At 50.3% G+C, this 18,339-nt stretch overlaps 5 protein-coding genes across 5 annotated transcripts; 3 read left to right on the forward strand and 2 right to left on the reverse strand.

The window, feature by feature from the left end:
* Positions 1-2,818: 2,818 nt before the first annotated feature.
* AQP (aquaporin) lies at positions 2,819-4,460 on the forward strand. Its single transcript, XM_003740517.1, has 6 exons — positions 2,819-3,005; positions 3,131-3,326; positions 3,449-3,530; positions 3,640-3,778; positions 3,886-4,054; positions 4,283-4,460. The coding sequence occupies exons 1-6, from the start codon at positions 2,819-2,821 to the stop codon at positions 4,335-4,337; spliced, it is 828 nt and encodes a 275-aa protein (XP_003740565.1). The 3' UTR covers positions 4,338-4,460.
* A 951-nt stretch (positions 4,461-5,411) lies between these two features.
* agt (O-6-alkylguanine-DNA alkyltransferase) lies at positions 5,412-6,819 on the reverse strand. The gene is made up of 5 exons (XM_018638405.1): positions 6,810-6,819; positions 6,227-6,387; positions 5,960-6,071; positions 5,726-5,825; positions 5,412-5,596 (listed from the first exon to the last, which is right to left on the reverse strand). The coding sequence occupies exons 2-5, from the start codon at positions 6,385-6,387 to the stop codon at positions 5,412-5,414; spliced, it is 558 nt and encodes a 185-aa protein (XP_018493921.1). The 5' UTR covers positions 6,810-6,819.
* A 386-nt stretch (positions 6,820-7,205) lies between these two features.
* lili (LMBR1-like protein lilipod) lies at positions 7,206-9,039 on the forward strand. Its single transcript, XM_018638416.1, has 2 exons — positions 7,206-7,981; positions 8,030-9,039. Exons 1-2 carry the CDS (start codon positions 7,446-7,448, stop codon positions 8,922-8,924), a joined length of 1,431 nt encoding a protein of 476 aa, XP_018493932.1. The 5' UTR covers positions 7,206-7,445; the 3' UTR covers positions 8,925-9,039.
* A 2,323-nt stretch (positions 9,040-11,362) lies between these two features.
* Positions 11,363-13,207, forward strand: LOC100898060 (ganglioside GM2 activator). Its single transcript, XM_003740470.1, has 4 exons — positions 11,363-11,538; positions 11,638-11,814; positions 12,285-12,479; positions 12,801-13,207. Exons 1-4 carry the CDS (start codon positions 11,467-11,469, stop codon positions 12,969-12,971), a joined length of 615 nt encoding a protein of 204 aa, XP_003740518.1. The 5' UTR covers positions 11,363-11,466; the 3' UTR covers positions 12,972-13,207.
* Positions 13,208-14,094: 887 nt separating this feature from the next.
* LOC100898199 (V-type proton ATPase subunit E) lies at positions 14,095-15,997 on the reverse strand. The gene is made up of 5 exons (XM_003740471.1): positions 15,836-15,997; positions 15,291-15,466; positions 14,914-15,094; positions 14,647-14,786; positions 14,095-14,507 (listed from the first exon to the last, which is right to left on the reverse strand). The coding sequence occupies exons 1-5, from the start codon at positions 15,869-15,871 to the stop codon at positions 14,357-14,359; spliced, it is 684 nt and encodes a 227-aa protein (XP_003740519.1). The 5' UTR covers positions 15,872-15,997; the 3' UTR covers positions 14,095-14,356.
* Positions 15,998-18,339: the final 2,342 nt, after the last annotated feature.

Consider the following 18,339-nt stretch of genomic DNA (forward strand, 5'->3'; position numbering starts at 1 on the left):
ATCCCAGTCGACTGCGGCTCTTATCTCCGTATATTCCTCCTCAAATAATTGGTTCATGGACGGGGAGCTCAGATGCGCGGGGGGATCCTCTGAGCTCGGGCCCTTCGCTACTTCGGATTCGAGGCTCTCACTTCATTGCGGGGATCTTAATTGATAATCAGATCTCTTAGCAGACCCATGGCCAACTTAACAGATGTCTTCCTAGAGCGAGGTATCCGTGGTGGTCTCGAGAACGTCGAAACCTCGGACTCTGAACCCACGGGAATCCAAATGCATCTCCGACTCTAGTATGACGACTTCAGGGCTCGCCGGGGTCCATCCGACCCACTGCATGGAAGAAGCTTTGATTTACTTGAAGTATTGTATGGAGTGAGTTCGTTTCTAGAGACCAGACTCCTAAGTCGTTCACGGGCAATCATTCGGCTCCTCAGGGAAGAGCATACTTATTCCGCTGCGAGATTGCGCGGCGGACCGGGTGCTCATTCTAGAGGTCGCCGCAGCAAGTCCGATGGGAGAGCCCGATTTGGTTGTTGACGTCCTCGAGGGACAGTCTTTCCCTTTCCCTCTTCCTTGAAGCCCCGTTTTTCTGCCGTCCTGGGACTTCCTCGCCCTAGTTCTCCATGTTTCTGTTGGCCCCAAGTTTTGAGCAATCGCTAAGGTCCACTCTGGCTCTGGAGAACGCACAAATGTGGATCGTCGGGCGTATTCGTCCAGTCGACAAACCCACGCCGGCCTTGATCTCGTTTTTCCCACGCTCCCTTCCTCGACGTATGGCGTCGATGTAGACGTAGGCAATGGAGTAGAGGTATCTGCGAACAAATTCTCGAGGAACAACCCCGGATATCGTCTCCGTCTCTTGACGAGGAAAATCATGTAGGTAAATGAGCGCAACGCTTCTTCTACAATATTGCGAGGAGCTTCGCGGAAGTTGAGAACACCTACATGAACTGATGTCAAGTTTTTCTCCTGCAGGCATCCCTGGGAATCGAGTTGAAAAGTCTTTCATCTGACACGCTCACGGAGGCCGGAAGGTAATCGATTCCCATTCCTTCGTCCGTGTGACCTAAAGCTCCACGACTCGCAGAAGAAATAATCACACTTCCGGCGATGAGGTGGTCCATGTAGAAGCCGCACCCCCCCCCCGGATGGCCACTCTCCTAACATTCTGACCCCTGCCCAGAGAAGTTCTGGTGAGCATGATACTCAGATTTCGAAGGGTTCCGATTGAGCTCGATTGGGGGAACTCGGTCAGAGTCCCGATGTGGCTATGTGTCGGAATATCAGATCGAGAATCCGAGCGTAATGCTGCTTCAGAAAAATCGCAGGAGCAACGTATTTGCTTTCTGGAGTACACTTCAATCGCTTCTGGTGGAGCGACTCGAGACCCTATATACATGTGTGAGGCTGAGGCTTAACTACCTAATTCCAGTGGCGAGCTATGGAGCCAATCATCGCGGGAGAGAGCGCGTATCAGGCGCCCAAGGTCGCCGGCAGTCGATGCTCGCTGACGCTTGGACAACTTTGTCACTGTCCCTTTCCCGCTCCGAGCGTCCTGTCGAAAACGTCTCCAGGCCACCGAATATGGTGGAGTGGTGCGCGGTCCTCTCCCTACACTGTATCCCTCAACCATCAGCTTTGGTGGCTCTTCTCGCCATGGAGTATCGCCACAGGCTTCCAGATTTAGTGAGTACCTGTTTCTTTAAATCTCTCAAGCACCGGCTGATCGGCGACGCGTGAACCTCTGATTCAGGGCTCGCCGGTCATTCTACGGGTCGCTGCAATTTTCATAGACCCGTCGCTCCATGTGCCCTCCGGCTCGCCAGGCCGATTAGAAATAGCGGTTGTCCGTGATAGAATTTCATGAGTGACAGTCTGAGGAAGCTGTAGACGAGTCTTACTCAGGTCTCTGGATGGACCACGACGCCGCGCTACCGTCGTCGTCGATGGTCTGTCGGGCTTCGAGCTGACTCTATTCATAGCAGCAATGCCAGACCTGCCGAAGGCAACACGCTCTCTGGGTTCTAGTGCTTGCCACGGTGCTACTGAACACTTTGCGTGTTCGAGCCGCACTGGTCGTGCAGAATCTCTCTCCGGTTGAGCACGAAATAAGCGATTGGACGGTGGTGAGTTGAGCCATTTCATGGGCTTAATGTTTCGGTGGACGAACGAGATCGCCGCCCGTGAGATACTGCTGCGACTGCAAATGATCCTAAGGGCGACTCGAGGATTCTCCGACCGTGCCCCGTGTCTGTGATCAGATTTGATTCCCGAATATTCTCAGCTCCCGAAAGACTCCTGAGGTAATTCTATCACAAATCTCTGCAACTCGATGGAGCGACGATTTCAGTACGTTTCGCCATTCCATAAACCTTTTTGTCTGCGAAGATTTCTGGAGGCTACCGTAGCAGCAACAGAGTGATTATCTCTCAGCATTGGGCTCCAGCCTAGCCGCAGCTCTTGCTGTGACAGGCAGCAGTGCTCCCACCTTTGAACATACTCATATTGCCCGAAGAACGCGACCTCCTGATTATTTCGGACGTATCTATAGATGACAGCGATTTTTCTTCGTGACAAAAAGTTCGGTCGAGATCTCGTGCCTTGGGCTCGGCCGATGCTGTGATTTTCATGCGCATCCAGCTTTGGAAATGTTGAGCGTGGAACGGTGTGGATCGATTCAGAGATCAACTAAGTTTATCGGAGTTATCGGAATTGATCATTGGTACCACGGAGAGCTCCCTGTTTGCGGGCAGAAGGTCGGTGATTACGATTGAATACATTGAATCATGAGGCTCTTCAACCCCGGTATATATGTTCCAGAATGGACACAGTATGGTGGCTCCTCGAAGAGTCCACCCCATACGGGGTGCTCTTCATGAACAACGTCATATTCATACTGTTGCGTAAGTTGTGTTTTCTGGTTGTGAAAGAGAGGTTCGCCAAAACTCGTATTGTTCTGGCAGAATTCCTCGCTACCTGGGAACTTTGTGCCGACGTGGCGGAGCTCGGTGAGTGACACGGGACTCGGAAAAATGTTTTTTGTCACGCTTGGTGTTCGGACTCCTCTGAAAAAAAAAACACCGGCAGCAGGGACGAGTCATGTGAATGTCTAAGAATCGTATCCTTCTCCCAGGTATCGTCTACGAGCGGCACGGGATCATAGCATATACAATATTCCTTCTATATTGGTGCTTGTGGTGGGGAAAACATTTCGGAGATGCTGAAGCGTGTCCGAACGGTCCAGTGGAAGACGTCTTGTTCGGTTACGGTGCGGGCGACTACAAACAGCGCCTCCTAGGACAGACTCTCGGCGCGGCCATCACTGGCACGTGAGTTGACAGATGCCGGAGCACCACCTGTGATATCTCCGGTGGCCTGACCGAAGAAACATAATTCTGCCTCACATCGAAATCTTCGAGTGATCTGGATTTGAATTCATTTCTCCGCGCAGCTACATCCAGCAGATCTGGTCTCTGCATCTCATCGATCAACACAAAGTAATGAACACAGAAGAATGCCAGAGTTCCCTTATGGTGAGCGAGACTGTGAACTCCAGCGGCTAAGAGCGAGAAATGAAAAATATTGGAAGTCTATGGGGAGCGATTCCGTGGGCACGGAGCCTGAGGAGGAGATTTTTTACAGACGACGGCTTCGTGGGGTTTCATGGTCGAAGCCTTCATCTCATGCGTTTCGCGGTTTTTCGCTCTAAGATCTCAATACTGGTCGGAGAAGACGAGCCTGTGGATAAATTCGGTAGTGACCGTCATTCTTTGCCTCGTCGGTGAGTGACGTCTTCGATGAGCCTCTCAATGAAATAGTTTCAAAGCTTCAACTCTTGTCCGACTGCCTTCCTATGGAAAGAATGATTCAACCTTCGACCCATTACAGCGCTTAACTCTACTGGCGGCTATTTCAACGGTATGATGGCTTCTGCCTTGATGCTCGGATGCGGACCGCACGGATACTTCGAGCACTTCGCTGTTTACTGGGGCGGTAATATATTCGGCGGTTTCCTCGCCAGATATTTCAATCGCAAGCTGGACTGCTTCATTGATCGGTGAGTGAATTTCTGAGGGCGTTCCGGATGAGTCTGTTCCGACATCTTGATCGCTTGTCTCAATGGTTTACAAGTTCACAATTGATTGATTCGAGGTACAGACGCGGTGAGTGAAATACCGAACGGTTCCCGGGGTGTGAAATGAATTCTTGGCGATCGGGGCAGAGCGGCGGCTTGATCCGACCATCGTTGATATTTTCCTCAATGAAGGTCTCGATGTTTTTTCAGGATCTGCACTCCCGAAACGATATTGAACAGTGACGAGAAGGAAAAAATGCAGTGATTCCCCTTATGCCAAGCGAGCATGCCAAAATGTGATGTATACACCTCCTCTTTGTTGACTTTGCCAGACTTTCTGAGGCAATAAATTTTGCACTCCTTGTGCGTTGTTATAAGCTTACTAAAACCAATCGTATTCGGTCGGTACTGAACGTCTCCCCTCATGCATTATGCCTCGAATCCCAAACGATCAAGGCCAGGGCTCGAGCTTCGAGGTGGAGAGCGGCGTTTGTCGAAATCCGATTCCGTCCTATCGATTCTATCGTGCGCTGCGTGTTGAACTTTGACGCTTTATGCACTCGATTCTCTGATTCGCTGTACTCCCTTATCTTGGATGCCATTCTCCTAGTGCTCGGCAACGCTTCAATGACCGAAAACGGTCAATTTTTTTCCGGGGCTGTCCGTGGAGGGTCGCACAATCCTCCGAGAGAGTGGATTCGATCGAACATCGGTCGTCGTTCCCATTTCTCACAAGATAAGGCAACCTAGATAGGCGAGACTACGAGAGGAAGCTACTCGCCAGCACACAGCTTCTCTACTGCGGGGGAGCGGGAATATAACGGGTCACGAGGGAGCTTCACGAACCCTGTCGGAAACTTCCACGGATGAACGGAAGAGGATTTATGCAAGGAATATTGCCATCCCACAATTCGCTCGCCGTTATCCTCTTCAAAAATCTATTGTACTCCGTCGACAACCTTGCGGAAGGGTAGAGGAAATTCTCATGAGACGAGCCGAATATCATGATTCTTCGAGTTTCAACACAGAGCGTCGAGTTCAGCCTCGCTGCCCGTTCGTATGACACAGGCATTTTATATCGTGTTCGGAGCATTCATGGCACACACCGAAAAAACTTTAAATATATCCCAATAAGCGTGGAAACGGATTCATATACGGTAAAACAGCATTCACATCAGGTACGTACTCTATATCACTCGTTCTCCGAGGCTCGGATCTTCACCTATAAATATGTGTATGACATCCTAAACCGATGTACAAATGAGAAATGTTCCGTCAAGAAAAAAATGCGAAGATCACATGGTTGTGATCAGGCGACGGTTACAGTACAAGATATTCCTTAACAAACAGTCGTTACGCTCCGCGATGTGAGCTCAGTAGACAAAGAATTTCTTTCGTGATCGAGGAGCCAATTCTTCAGTTGGTTTTTGGTTCCTCCGCAGTAGTTCCCATTTTGGCCATTGCTCTTTATTACACGATGGCACGGCACCAGGATTTGGAATGGATTCTTTCGCATGGCACTCCCTGGAGTCGGGAACTTCCATTAGAATTTCAGCTCGGTTCGAATTAAGAGAATCTGGGATCTCAATTCCAGTGGAAGCAGGTGTCTCATCTATGTAGGTACACAATATCGTAGCAACAGGTATGCCGTACCGACTGCAATCGCCGCACCAGGTCGTCCCGCGAGCTTAGCGAGGCTTCCGTAGCTCGTTGTGGTTCCAAAAGGTACTTTCGAAGCCAATGTCAACCAGACCTGAGAGGAATAAACCAAACTTCGAATAAGGAAAATCAACGCTCGGTCGGTCGCTGTGAGTCCCGGAGAGGGGTAAATAATATCATATGAGACGGTTCGTGGTAGAAGGAGCTTTGTTCAGTGGACGAACTTACTGTCTCGAGGAACAAGCCCTTCGGCGAGCAAATGCATTGGCAAAACGGTGGCAAGCTGAAGTCTGCCAGGGATTTCGGGTATTTGAAATAGGCTTCGAACCAACTTATGCAACTGAGGGCAGGTTTGAACATGTAGCCGTTATCGTCGAATTCTTTTCGAAGCAGGACAATTGACATTCTGGAAGGCAAATGAACGTCCATTCTCCGGAGGCTCCGCGCAAGCAGGGGTCCGATATCCATTTCTTCCAGCGGAAAATTTGAACTCACTGGGGATCGGGCTGGAAATCTGGGTCTTCGACTTGCCCTACCGAATGAAGGCCATTCGCACAGCTCAGGATCTGCATGGTGCCGATTGGAGTCGATACGAAATACGTGTTGCACGGACCGTGCAAACACCGCAAAGATGAGAGCCGCTTCTTCGGGGGCATCTGAGACCGGAAAGAATCATTTTCACCTGTCACTCTCAAAACAGCACCGCTGTGACAGTTCAATCCATATGTACATATATCTGCCCGTTCCTGAGCATTCCCTGTGCGACCGTGAGGCGATGGTGGTGGCGCCGCGCCGTTCCCGAGGGAGAGAAAGCCCTTTTCCGGGTGGATAGAGCTCGGACCGATCTCGGCTCACCACAGCAATTCGAGAGGACGGGAAGAAAAATCGAAAACGAGAGCACGGGCGCTTGTCCCTCCCGGATCCTGAGCACGAAACGGACACGGGAGCGAGGCGCGAATTCGGCGTTCGACTCTCCAGATGAAATTGTCCCTCAGGGCGGCACGACCGGCATCATAAGCTCGCTTTTTCCAAAAATCAAAATCCGCATCCCAGTGCTGATGTCTGTCATGCTACTTACGTTTACAGATGCGAAACCGATCGATTAGGTTCCCTCTGCTACATTCAAAATTTTCGCTCCAGGTTCCCCTCTCTCTCGGATCTGTACTAAAACACAGAACTTGAGAAAGGTGCGCCCCTATGTTTCTGACAGCCCTGATTCTGTTTTTTCTTGCTCCTCGATTCGAGATTCTGAGACCGCGGGAAATCGGCGGCGGAGGATGAGTGGCCGGTTACCACCCCACGCCAGTCTCTGATTATGGCAAAGCGAGAACAAGTCGAAAAGTTTCCCGAGGGTTCGCCCTTTTCCGCAGTGGGCGTCTGCTAACCAACGGAGAGAGCCTGATGTCGTTCCTTTCCCCTGCGAGCTGCTGCGAGTGTCTCGGCCGACAACAAACAACAACGAAGGAACGCGTTTGAATCCATCAGCTGAGAGGCTGCGTCGAAGCTGCGGGTGCTGTTGAGTGTTTTTTTTTCTCGGTGATGGTGGTGGCGGCGGTGGTGGTGTAGACGAAAGCTGAGTGAGTTACGGCTGCTTCGAGTATTCGTTGGAGACTTCGATCGGATTCGCGGTGCGCTGCGATGATTTCTTGGAGTCGGTCGCAACTCTGCTCTACGCAGCTCTCATTCTGACTGAGTTTGAAATTCATCAGGGGACATGGAAGACCCCGAAGAACAGGAGAAGCAGTTCCATAACGCAGTTCGCGAATACACTCTCGGGTTGCTGTTCTTCCTGCTTCTCTATATGATCAGCTATTACATCATAGACTTTTTCCGCAAGAAGAAAGAGTCGTACTACGAGAACGACGCTCAAGATGCTCTGGTCTACAAGATATCGTTGTACATGTGCAGCTTCAGTCTGGCCACATCAACGGGAGCGGCTCTGCTGCTACCGTTATCGATCATCAGCAACGAAGTCAAATTGTTATGTCCCACAAGTTTCTACTGGGAATGGCTGAACAGCTCCCTCGTGCAAGGACTCTGGAATGCGATTTTCCTCTGCAGTAATACATCTCTGTTTGGCTTGTTGCCGTTCGCGTATCTGTTCACTGAATCCGAAGGCCTCCCGGGCTCGAAGAGAGGCGTCCTCTCGCGAGTGTACGAGAGTGTACTTGTCTTGACGCTCACAATCACCATATTGATCGGGATGGTCTCTGTCATTTCAATGGTCATCGACTCAACCTACTCCATGGAGTACATATTCACGTCGGGGTTTCTGCCGTTCCTGTATTCCATCGTGAGCTTCTTCGGTTGTCTCCTCCTATTGATATGCACGCCCTTGGGTTTCGCTCGTCTCTTCACCGTCATGTCGGAGTGGATCATGAAGCCTGCATTTCTGCGCGACGTCGACGAAGAATATCAGGAAGCTCTACTCGAGGAGCAGCATTTGAAATGGAAACTCGACGGGCTTGCCAAGAACGCCGCCTTGGCACTCATGGCGTCGAACGGCTTAGACGTCTTAGCCGAAAGACACCGAATAGCCGCTCAACGCCTCTCTGAACTCGAGAATCAACGCAGGAAATCCATTCTGAGAACGATTATCTACCCCGTAGCGATGGCACTACTGCTCGTTCTCACCGTCTACTCGTTCCTGCTCGTGCTACGGAACATCTTCGAACTACTTTTCGGCATGAAGACGCTGCCCATCGTGATCCAAGACACAGTACCGGCCCTGGGCATCAACTCACTATCGAGTCTGGGGACTGTCGGATGCGCTCTCGAAATCATCCTCATCCTGTATCTATGGGGAGCATCGCTCGTGGGCTTCTACTCTAATCTGACGTCTCTCACGCCACGGCGAAGCTCGTGCCCGCTCATGAACGTCATCATAAACTGTGCGGTGTTCTCTATTCTGAGTTCGGCGCTACCATTGCTCTCACGAGTGATCGGACTGACAGATTTCGATTTGCTCGGCAACTTCGGGAAAGTTCGCTGGCTGGGAAACTTCACTATTGTACTAGGGTATAACTTGGTGTTCGCCGGCTTCACTTTGGGCTGTCTCATGACGAAATTCACCGCAGCCACTCGCCGCGAGTTGATGAATCGAATGAAAACGTTGTTTGCGCCTCTGACTCGATTCCAACTTTCAATGATCTCTGGTTACCTCCTCGCTCATTGTCCTAAAATGACTCGTTAGTCCAATATTGTTCACAGCTCCCGAGCAGGAGGTCAACTTTGCAACGAAAACGTAACGTGGCTGTTCCACGACACCTTCCGCTGCCCCAACGGTGATTACGTATCTGATAGAACTCACTTCTGATGGTTGAAGCACCCGTTCAGAAACGATTACCTACTCGGCCGAGAGTTTCTCATGTGAATATAGCTACGGATTGTTGAGTCGCCCCTCGAGACGTTGGATACCCGATGTTTCTCGCGCCTTGTTGGGATATGTCTGTTTCATCGGAGAAACTCGAAAAGATCTCTCTATAGTTCATAGTGAATGAGACTTGTATTTATTAGGTTCGGTTGCGTGCTAACTATGGTCTTGCATTAGCAATAACTTGGTCGAGTGGCAGCCACTGTCCCAGGATAGTTTCTACGTTAAGCTGTACATATCGATGTATATGAGAGAACATGGTTCCTACAGATCAGCTTTGCCGTGAGAAAAGCTCGAGACTACGAAGACCTGAGCTCGTAGCTCATCTTATGGTGTCGTAGCCAAGACGAACCAATAAAGTTTCTGTACCTTGTACCTACATTGAAAAGAGGCCCTCGTTGTTTATACTGATGTAGTTTGCTGTGACGATTCGTAAACGCGAAATCCGGAGCAGAGATTTCCTCTCATTGACGCATGGAAAATTTGACGTCGCTGATAAATGCGTGTTTCAACTTCCGCTCGAGGCAACCTCAAATCTAATTCACCGCGCGGACACTCGTGAGCGGCAGTACCTGCTCGAATTTACGATTTCTGGATGACCCTCGACGTGTCAGAGATGACGCATCGCTCGTCCTCTGTTTAGCTGACGTATTTTTTTTTCTGGTGCTTCCATTCGTTGTCTACTTCTCGCCGATAGGAAGAGAAAAGAGACCCTTCGAAAAATCTGGATCTCGCAATTTCTCAGGTCTGGGATTCTCGAGTTTTTCTGATTGTGGAATCGTCTCCCCTTGCGGGCTCTGGGGCTCATTGCAGAGAGACAGGCAAGCTTCATTCTGTGCGCTTCCGGGTCATCGTGCGGTTTTTCGCATCGGCAGAGAATTCCGCGCTCGGATCGCCGGTTTTCCTCGCAAGGACAACCGGAGCGGAAATCCTCTCAGTTTCCTCGGCAGAAATGATTTTCTCCGAGAAATATATCGAGTCGGATCGATTCGATGCTCCGTCTCGTAACTCGATAAATCTGTGTCTGAATGTTCCCCGCTTTCTTCAATGAAAGAATGAAAAGAGATGGAAAAACTATGGAAACGGGAAACATCCGACCGGTGTCAAGTTTCGCGTTCGAAAGCTGACACTTAGTATCGCTTATGAAAAATTGGCGGAAACTCGCAAATTGCTGAACACGAAACTTTGCCAGCTGTCTGCGTCATAAACGATCCTGATCCGGGTCATGGATCCTCTCGGACAGACAGATTCCGATCCCATGAGCGGCGGAGATTCTCAGAGCAAAGTGTTGGGGTATCCTCAGTGCCAGTAGGTCCATCTCGTTTGCTGTTTGTAAAATTCCCACTCTGAAGGTGACGCTCCACGAACAATCGGAAATTACTCTCGTGACGCAGGAACCGCCCATCGTCCGTCGTGAGCTACGCAAAGTCGATACTGAGGCTTTCCACGGACATTAGAACCAAAACACGTTCATGCCTTATTCAAACAATCATTATAAACTTCGCGCCATCAGGTAGCCTCGTGGTTTTCCAGCGGGAACATGTGCTTCACATTCACTGGTATGAATTGACAGCGACGGAATCCAAGCAAATGGTCTTACGCTACTCTCTCAGCGTCACCGTGATAGATGCTTAATCACGTGTCTGAATCGAGAAAACGCAGGAATGATCAGAGGAGCGCTTGTGCATGCTCCTAGTCGCGGATTGGCCCGTCCGACTAATCCGAGTCGAATATCTCGATGAGCCAATCAGAAAATCTTCAGAAATCACCGCCAAGACCGACTAGTGTTCGATGGCGGTCATTGACCTCGTCGCCAGAGTCTCACATCGTGTCCGCCGGCATTCCAAGCCCAGATCCGACCATATGAATCAGGAATGCAAAGTAGTAATATCCTGGAAAGGTCGGTAGAATCCTCGACGAGTGCCTGGGAGGACTCCCTTGTCTCATCGTCGGGCAGAGCGACTGAAGAGCAGCACGTCGGCCGTCTGACTGAGGTGAGGCTCAATTCTGAACGGGGCAGTGGGTCACCGGTGCCTCATACGATCTCGGGGGCTCATTCGGAGCGGCTTCTCACTTGTCTCGGTGGCCTTCAATGCTTTTCCCTCGAGCCTACTCCTCGCCTAATCTTAACCCAGTTCCAGTGAAACTCTTGAAGACACTGGATCCGGGTGGCCATTGCAGCCAAGAAGCACTACCTCCTCGCCAACGACGGTTTCTTTCCTGAAGGTAACGCTTTTTCTGATCACTCTCGGTTTGCCAGATGAAGTAGACCGAAAGAAAACGGAGTCGCCATGCATTGAAAGCTTTTCCAAGATATACACAGGAGGCGTTGCTTGCATAACCTGTTCCAATCTGCAGGATTATGTGGTGGTTGTGCTTGTATTTTCTGCATTCTGTGGTCGCGGCAGTCAGCAACAATGGAACCGAAATTAGGGTGAGCGAAAATCTGTGAGCTTCGGACATTCACCACTGCCGATCACTGAGAGAGAATATTGCTCTTCAGAGAGTCTGAAAACTCCTCGAATGATTTCAGCCCTCGCGGAGAGGTTTTGCCAGACTTGATTCGACGAGTTGTGAGCTCTCGGGCTCCAGAAGACCATTGATAGATGTCAGAGCGATGGTGATAAACCCTAACCCGATAGAGTTACCTGGGAGATTCAAGGTTCAAGTTGAGTTCAAGATTCGAGAAACCGTCGATGACCATTTATCGGTGAGACATCGGCGATTCTAAGATTCAGGTAGTTCGACGATCAGGGAATTCAGGGCCGGGATTCTATATGAATCCCACGTAATATTCAATCCGCTTCCGCGAGTCTGATCCTTCATGATAATAATAATGATTAAGATGACACACCCGCCCTAAACTCAAAAGTCCGCTCAGAGGGGAATTCAGGAATGAACAGGAACGTGCTGTGTACTTTTCTCGCGCCAAATACTCTCGTCATGACCCGGACGCCGTGCTGGCTCGTTGCGTAATCTGGGTTACGACTTCAGCGCTCTTTGACTCTTGAGCTCTTCTGACGGAGGGCTCTACCCTTGGTTGGCTGTATTCGAAGATCGAACCCTTGCGAATCGACCGATGATTATTGTGTATGGGCAACGTTGAATCAATACCCGCGCTGAGTCGGAGAATGCTTTCTGAGCTCTGCGATATTCCGCTCATTGGAGGACCCTTTCTAGCTCTCCCTGGAAATGCACAAGAAGTTCCATATCCTATTCGGACTGTACACCTGGATCAAAATACCGTGCCTGAAAGCATCTGGGATTGGATCGTGCACTTACGACGACCTATGCAAATTGGAAATGTTCAACGGGACGCAATGCCACAACATGATCACCGGCGAAGACGTTGAATGCCAATGCCCGTATAGCAAAGTGAGTGGAAGTTCCCCAACGACGATGGAACGACACAAAAACTGATCGACCGCTCGTCGATTTCGATCCGCTCTGGATGCTCGTGAGAGTTTGCGCTTCACTTTGACCACTCGTTCCAACTTACGATTAGAGGCGGCTGCGTCATTGTCCTATTTTGTCTCAAGACGCTCTGAGTGATATTTTGTTCAGACGGCCCGGATCCTGCTTTTGCGAGGTAGAACGTCTCTCTGTCGGGGAGGAGGCTGATGGGAACGATATCGACACATGAGAATTAAGCATCCTTCTCATAATTCTGTCGTTATTTTTTTAAATCTCTTCAAGGGCCATTGGAGACTACCGCCCACGGATTTCCTCATCGACGAAGTTCCGGAACTCCCGGGATTCTTGTTAGAAGGTGATTTCTTCATCAGGGCGAACGTCAAACGAGCGGATCGGCACGTGGCTTGTCACAGCACAACCCTTAAACTCAACCTCCACCAGAACGAACTTTGAGCTCAGCAAATGGCTGAATAGTCTTCTGGGGTTTGAAGGAACGCATGGAAGGAAAACTTGAAGGATGAACTCTGTATATACAACAACCCATAATCCAGAGGCAGCTATAGTGTGCATATGAGTGTTTGTCAATAAGTGAGGCCAATAGCTTCGATAACGGAGACTTCTTGAAGACGTCGGTGCCGCGAAGAAGTGACAGCGATCGACAAGGACGAAATAAAGAAATGTAGGAAAAAGTAAGCGTCTCGTTTATCACACCGAGGGCTCTGTCTTTCCGATGAAAAACGATAATGAATTCATCTCGCCAGCATCGCAGATTTCCCTGTTCTACCCGCCTCGGTAACATGGCCTGATGTTTCTTGACCTGGATGTGCGCTCCTGCAACATGTACGATGCGGGAATAAATCCCACCAGTGAGCTTCGTAGAGATATTGTTGTCGGGAATGAGTAGAGAATTTGGTGATCGGGGCACTGCAATTCAGCTCGGAGCTGGGAGTCTTGCTGGTTCACTCCCTCCCGATCGCGGGACGACAACTTGAGTCCGGAACCCGGCTTGATACAGAAACAACAACAACATTGGCCCCTCTCCCCGGAAAAACTCGGACGCAATGTTGGAGGATACAACAAGCGTGAGCGGAGCGTAACTTTTTATTCATTTCCAGTGTAGCTCCCTTATACAGAAGGAATCAGAAGATTTCCCATCCAGGCCGACTCCCCTCAGCCGAGAAGGATTGTCTTCTGCGCCGTGCGGCATCGGTGATGTTCACGTCGTTGAGCTATACTACATGTGTGGGAAGGATGGGAGCCGTTTTGTATCATCTCCCGGGAAGAGAACAGATAACCCGAGCCCAGATAGACTTTTCCTCGTACCCTCACTCAGAGCCCGCTCTACCGAGACTGTCCATGTGTTACCACCGATGTCATGCCCTTGTCACGTGTTTTGTCGCAGAGCTGAGAAGTTATGGACCCGAAGGCTCGTACTTGTGAATTCATGAAATTGACGCGGGGAGGCCTTATCTTCAAACACCAGGAACGTTTGCAAGAGAATGGAATCACACGGTGGGCTCCAGGAGTGGGAAAGAGAAGCGAGAACCGGGTTCAATGTCATACTTTATTGAATTCTCGAGTTCGTCGGCCACCGAGTGGCAAGTAACTCAACCCTCGCAACAGCCTGAGGGTGGAACAGAAGTCTGCAAGCTCAAAAAAGGTCTCACGTGTTCTTCTCCCATCCAGATCGAGCATCGTACTCGGCGGGGGAACTTTCCATGCACCAATCAGCCGACGACGTACCGGAGCGGACGTCCGGTCAAGGGATGGGGACTCTCGTTTCGAAGTCTGCTGCACTGACGTGCCGATGACTTCAACCAAGCGACGGCATCGTAGATTCAGTCTTTGAACCTCCTGTTCGCATTCGCGCCGAATAGTTGTTTCCGAATCTGTGGCATCATTTGAGTCGAAACCTGTTCGAGTCGCTTTTCCAGAGTGTTATCGATGAAGATCCTGTTCCTGCGAGCATAGAGCTCCATTCCACCTCCGCTGCGAATTGTAGAAAAATTTGAAGACAGGAACCATGCTCGCTCCGAGGTTTCGGGATGTCCGGTCTGAGGCCATATTCGAGCTCGTGAATCTCCGAGAGAGCGCAATCTTCCCTTTGCAGAATTCTCCGCAAACTCACCTCCGGTCGCTGAGGAAGTTGTTCTTATCGATATCGATGGCGCACTTCTTGTTCGTTAGCTGGGTATATTGCTGAGCGACAGTGATCTTCGCTTTCTCAAGAAGAGGGACATCGGCTTTCCGGCAACGGACCAGAACATTCTGCAGAGACACCAATCATTGATATTCAGAACTGAAGAATCCGGGGAACCTCACAGAGGATCTCGGGGAACAGCCTTGTTCATTCGGGTGTAATTCTACGACTCATTGACCTGATATATATCCTTGCCTCTTCGATGAGCTGCAGAAGTCCTTGCAAAAGTAGTTTTTCAAGAATCTCACGGTACTGGTCAGCTCTTGCCGTGACGAACGACAGCTTGTGGCGGGTTTCTTCGATAAGCAAATCGATTCGGTCTTCCTTCTCCCTCAAAACCTTCAGGCGACAGTTGTTCAGCATTTTCGAGCCTTGACTAGGGGAATGGAAGATCGATTCGTCAGTTAGTACCAAGGTCGGTATCAACCACGCGAGTTCATCCGCTCTCGTGGCCAAGGCTCAGGGCGTTTGCGCATGTTCCAAATCGATTATTCGCTCCGCGCCAGAGGGTGCTGCGGGACGACCACTTTGCCCAATATTTCCTCGACTACGATTGTCAGAGAAATTCGTACATTTTCCTCTCGAGCTCGATCTGCCTCCGGCGTTTCTCGATCTCATCCATAATCTTCTGCCTCGCTTCGGTGACCAGCGATCCCTTCGAGAGGTTGAACTCTTCCTCGGCCTTGGAGTCGATCTCATCGGCTTTTTCATGAGCCTCTTGCTCGATGAAGGCCAACATGTGCTGTATCTGCAATCACATGAACCTAGCCCTTCAGATCAGGCGGTTCTACATAGAACGGTCCTCCTCTCTAACCAATTTCCATCCTGCATTTGTTCCCCACGCTTCCGCAGGAGGATCGCGAGTCAGACTGATTCAGTCACGAATCCCATTCGCAGCCAGATAGGATCAGCGAGGAACATTTCTTTTTCGTTCCGATGTTCCTTTCAATGTCCCTGATGCTCGCCATATCTGTAGGACGCACATGATGGGAAACGGCGACATGAGGCTCTTACCGGTCACAGAGCCTTCGCGCGATTCCGGCTTTTCGAAAATCAGCTGACTGTCGCGAATCCCATTCGTCTGCTTCAGTCACGGAGAGCGAAGATCGCAACCCACCTGTTTCTGAACGTAAGTCGGATCCGAAGCGGCCATGGTTTGAATAGAGTCTTAACGAGATTCTCACTTGATTCAGCCACGGAACGTCGTCCCTTGGCGCATCTACTCAAATGAGTTCAAGTTCTCCTCCGTCTGTCGCGCACTCGGTGCGTGAGAGAAATAGAGGAACTCGTGACCGAATCAGGTGGTCGCGGATCGTCATGAGATGCACTAGGGAGGCGCGGAATTTCGAACTCTGCTTCGAGAGCACAAGTTATCACCCTCGGTTTGAAACTCCACCAAAGCGCCAGGATATCTGGGGAGTCTATGTCCGGATCGATTGAGATATATTCATGCAGTAGGTATGGATTCCGAGTGTTCGCTGAGGTCTGCTCGGCCGAACGTCTCGAGACCAGAGAGAAGAAAGGTGTAGAGACGATCGACGCAGAGTCTCGATCTTCCTGTCCACCGACCAGAGAACTTCTCCTGTTCTTCACCTTCCCGACTACGGATGAACGAACACTGGGGATATGATGGATTTTTTGTGCTGTAAGTGATACGGCGCACTGAGTTTCTTTTGCTGGAGCTCAGAGACTCCGAATGAAAAGATCCAAAGGCGCACCGCGGAACGCCCTTGGCAATACCTATGAATAACCTGTTCTGGCGGCTAGCCTGGGCTGAGTTCAGAGGACATCTGATTCTCGATGCGCTACGAGCCCGATTCCCAGGGGAGCTTCAGGTCTGCTATGGTGATTCCCTCATCATTGATACGCCGAAGCGTCCCATGAAGAGACGAGATTTACTCGATGAGCTCAACATTCGGCGTTCACTTTCGGACGGTATCCTCCCGGATCCCCGAATCGCTCATCCCCAAATCGCACATCCCCGAATCGCACGTCCTTAAATCGCACATCCCGCAGACGCCGAACTATGGCACTATGACTCTGGTAGCTGTTTTCCTCTATTTGGTAGACATTTCTGAATAAATTATCCCGGACTAGGACTCTTGACACTTGTCACCCATGTCTCTCTGTCTCCTCTGATCGAGCTAGGAACTTAGGGACACAGAATGAAACCGACTAGATGTACGTACTCAATTAACGATCTCTCATTCGACTCCGACTCGTCTACGAAGCGCACGAGCCGTTCATTGAGGACCTGATACTTTTTTTCCATTGGAGCAAGCTTTCGCCCGTATCTCAGTAGGAGCATGTGGGCCACGATGGCCTCCTGATCCTTCAGATGCTTAATCATCTCGAAATACTCACGAGGCCCTTCTGGACGACCCGGTTGAGCCCCTGATGCCAATTTTCAATGTGGTTGGTAGTTCTTGCGCCGAAGTTCCTATAGTGATTCCATAGACGCCTGGGGAAAACCGATTCGTTTTCAAGCCAGGTGTTTATAGAGTATTCTTTGAAGCCCTCAATTGCTTTTTGGGCTGGGTCCTCTACACCTGGGGATTCGCACTCTATTTCTAGCCAAGCATCATCGATCCTGTGCAGCTTCTTGACGCCAGCTTCGTCGTAGCACGAGTTGAGGCCTAGAGCTTGAACTTTGCGGCACAAACATTGCGTGAAGTGAAAGGAGCATCCTTTTTCCTCCGCGAGAGGAAAAGTCACTTCAATGGCTTTGAGAACCGATGCTGCATTGGAATTGGAACATGATAGGACCGAAACTCTTGCTGATTGTCACCGCGTAGTTCTCCAGGAGCTCGAACATTCGACAGTATGTTTCTTGCCGCTTATCTGGGAGAAGAAAGTAAACCAAAGGGATCATCTTCCCCCTGTAAAAAGCGTGTAAGGAATAGAGCTGGAGGATAAGACTTGGAACCACACGGAATGTTCCATCCATGTAAACTTCTGGCGCATCATACAGGACTCCAATCATTTCCGCCGTGCTGGAACCAATGATACGGTATTCTGAGCCGAAGATCGTAGAGAGCTCGAAGAGATACTCGTCATCCAATGTCCGTGCCCAAGGACCGTCGATGACGATATCAGCCCGAGATTGTGGCAAAGGAGGTCTGATTTTCGATCGAGCGCGATACATGGAGGAGCAAACGTATCGTGGCACGCTCGAGCCGATCCCCGCGTCATCACACCTGGTGAATGATTGCCAATTTCATGAAGCCCAGTCTGGAACCAGAACGGCATCGAATCCAGACGATATGAGCCACGAATGGGAGCAATGTGCTCGTCAAGAATCGATCCATACCTGTTCTGCATTTGCCGAACAGTCTAAACGAGAGTGGTATCGTACACCTCTTCGACTCCTCTCTCAGGATTTTCGAGGACGGCCTGCTTCATTTTCGAGTGGTTGGACCACTTCAGGAAATTGCCTTGATCGATCGACTTCGTGAGTGTGAATTCCGCTAGTGCGTTCCTCAATAAGATCGGGCACTCTGCGGAGCATTGCTCTGGCCGAGCAACCCTCCTCTCGCTTCCTGATGCATCTACAGTAGAACTTATCTTCTTAAGTTTTCTCAAACAAATGATTGTCTACGAGGAACAAGGGTTTCCCTTCCG

The sequence above is a fragment of the Galendromus occidentalis genome, unplaced genomic scaffold (assembly GCF_000255335.2).
Source record: "Galendromus occidentalis unplaced genomic scaffold, Mocc_1.1 scf7180000076951, whole genome shotgun sequence".
NCBI classification, from domain to species: domain Eukaryota; kingdom Metazoa; phylum Arthropoda; class Arachnida; order Mesostigmata; family Phytoseiidae; genus Galendromus; species Galendromus occidentalis.

Bases quoted from the DNA above. Each gene is read 5' to 3' on its own strand.
- AQP (XM_003740517.1), top strand. From the start codon at position 2,819: ATGGACACAGTATGGTGGCTCCTCGAAGAGTCCACCCCATACGGGGTG. The intron at 3,327-3,448 runs GTGAGTTGACAG...TTCTCCGCGCAG, and splicing joins GGCGCGGCCATCACTGGCAC to CTACATCCAGCAGATCTGGT. The intron at 4,055-4,282 runs GTGAGTGAATTT...ATGTTTTTTCAG, and splicing joins CTGGACTGCTTCATTGATCG to GATCTGCACTCCCGAAACGA.
- agt (XM_018638405.1), bottom strand. From the start codon at position 6,387: ATGCCCCCGAAGAAGCGGCTCTCATCTTTGCGGTGTTTGCACGGTCCG. The intron at 6,072-6,226 runs GTGAGTTCAAAT...ACCTGCCCTCAG, and splicing joins GATTTCCAGCCCGATCCCCA to TTGCATAAGTTGGTTCGAAG. The intron at 5,826-5,959 runs GTAAGTTCGTCC...TATTCCTCTCAG, and splicing joins AGGGCTTGTTCCTCGAGACA to GTCTGGTTGACATTGGCTTC.
- lili (XM_018638416.1), top strand. From the start codon at position 7,446: ATGGAAGACCCCGAAGAACAGGAGAAGCAGTTCCATAACGCAGTTCGC. The intron at 7,982-8,029 runs GTACATATTCAC...TTCCATCGTGAG, and splicing joins GACTCAACCTACTCCATGGA to CTTCTTCGGTTGTCTCCTCC.
- LOC100898060 (XM_003740470.1), top strand. From the start codon at position 11,467: ATGTGGTGGTTGTGCTTGTATTTTCTGCATTCTGTGGTCGCGGCAGTC. The intron at 11,539-11,637 runs GTGAGCGAAAAT...GAATGATTTCAG, and splicing joins ACAATGGAACCGAAATTAGG to CCCTCGCGGAGAGGTTTTGC. The intron at 12,480-12,800 runs GTGAGTGGAAGT...AATCTCTTCAAG, and splicing joins GCCAATGCCCGTATAGCAAA to GGCCATTGGAGACTACCGCC.
- LOC100898199 (XM_003740471.1), bottom strand. From the start codon at position 15,871: ATGGCCGCTTCGGATCCGACTTACGTTCAGAAACAG. The intron at 15,095-15,290 runs GTACGAATTTCT...CCATTCCCCTAG, and splicing joins ATCGAGCTCGAGAGGAAAAT to TCAAGGCTCGAAAATGCTGA. The intron at 14,787-14,913 runs GCAAGGATATAT...GTGTCTCTGCAG, and splicing joins TTCTGCAGCTCATCGAAGAG to AATGTTCTGGTCCGTTGCCG.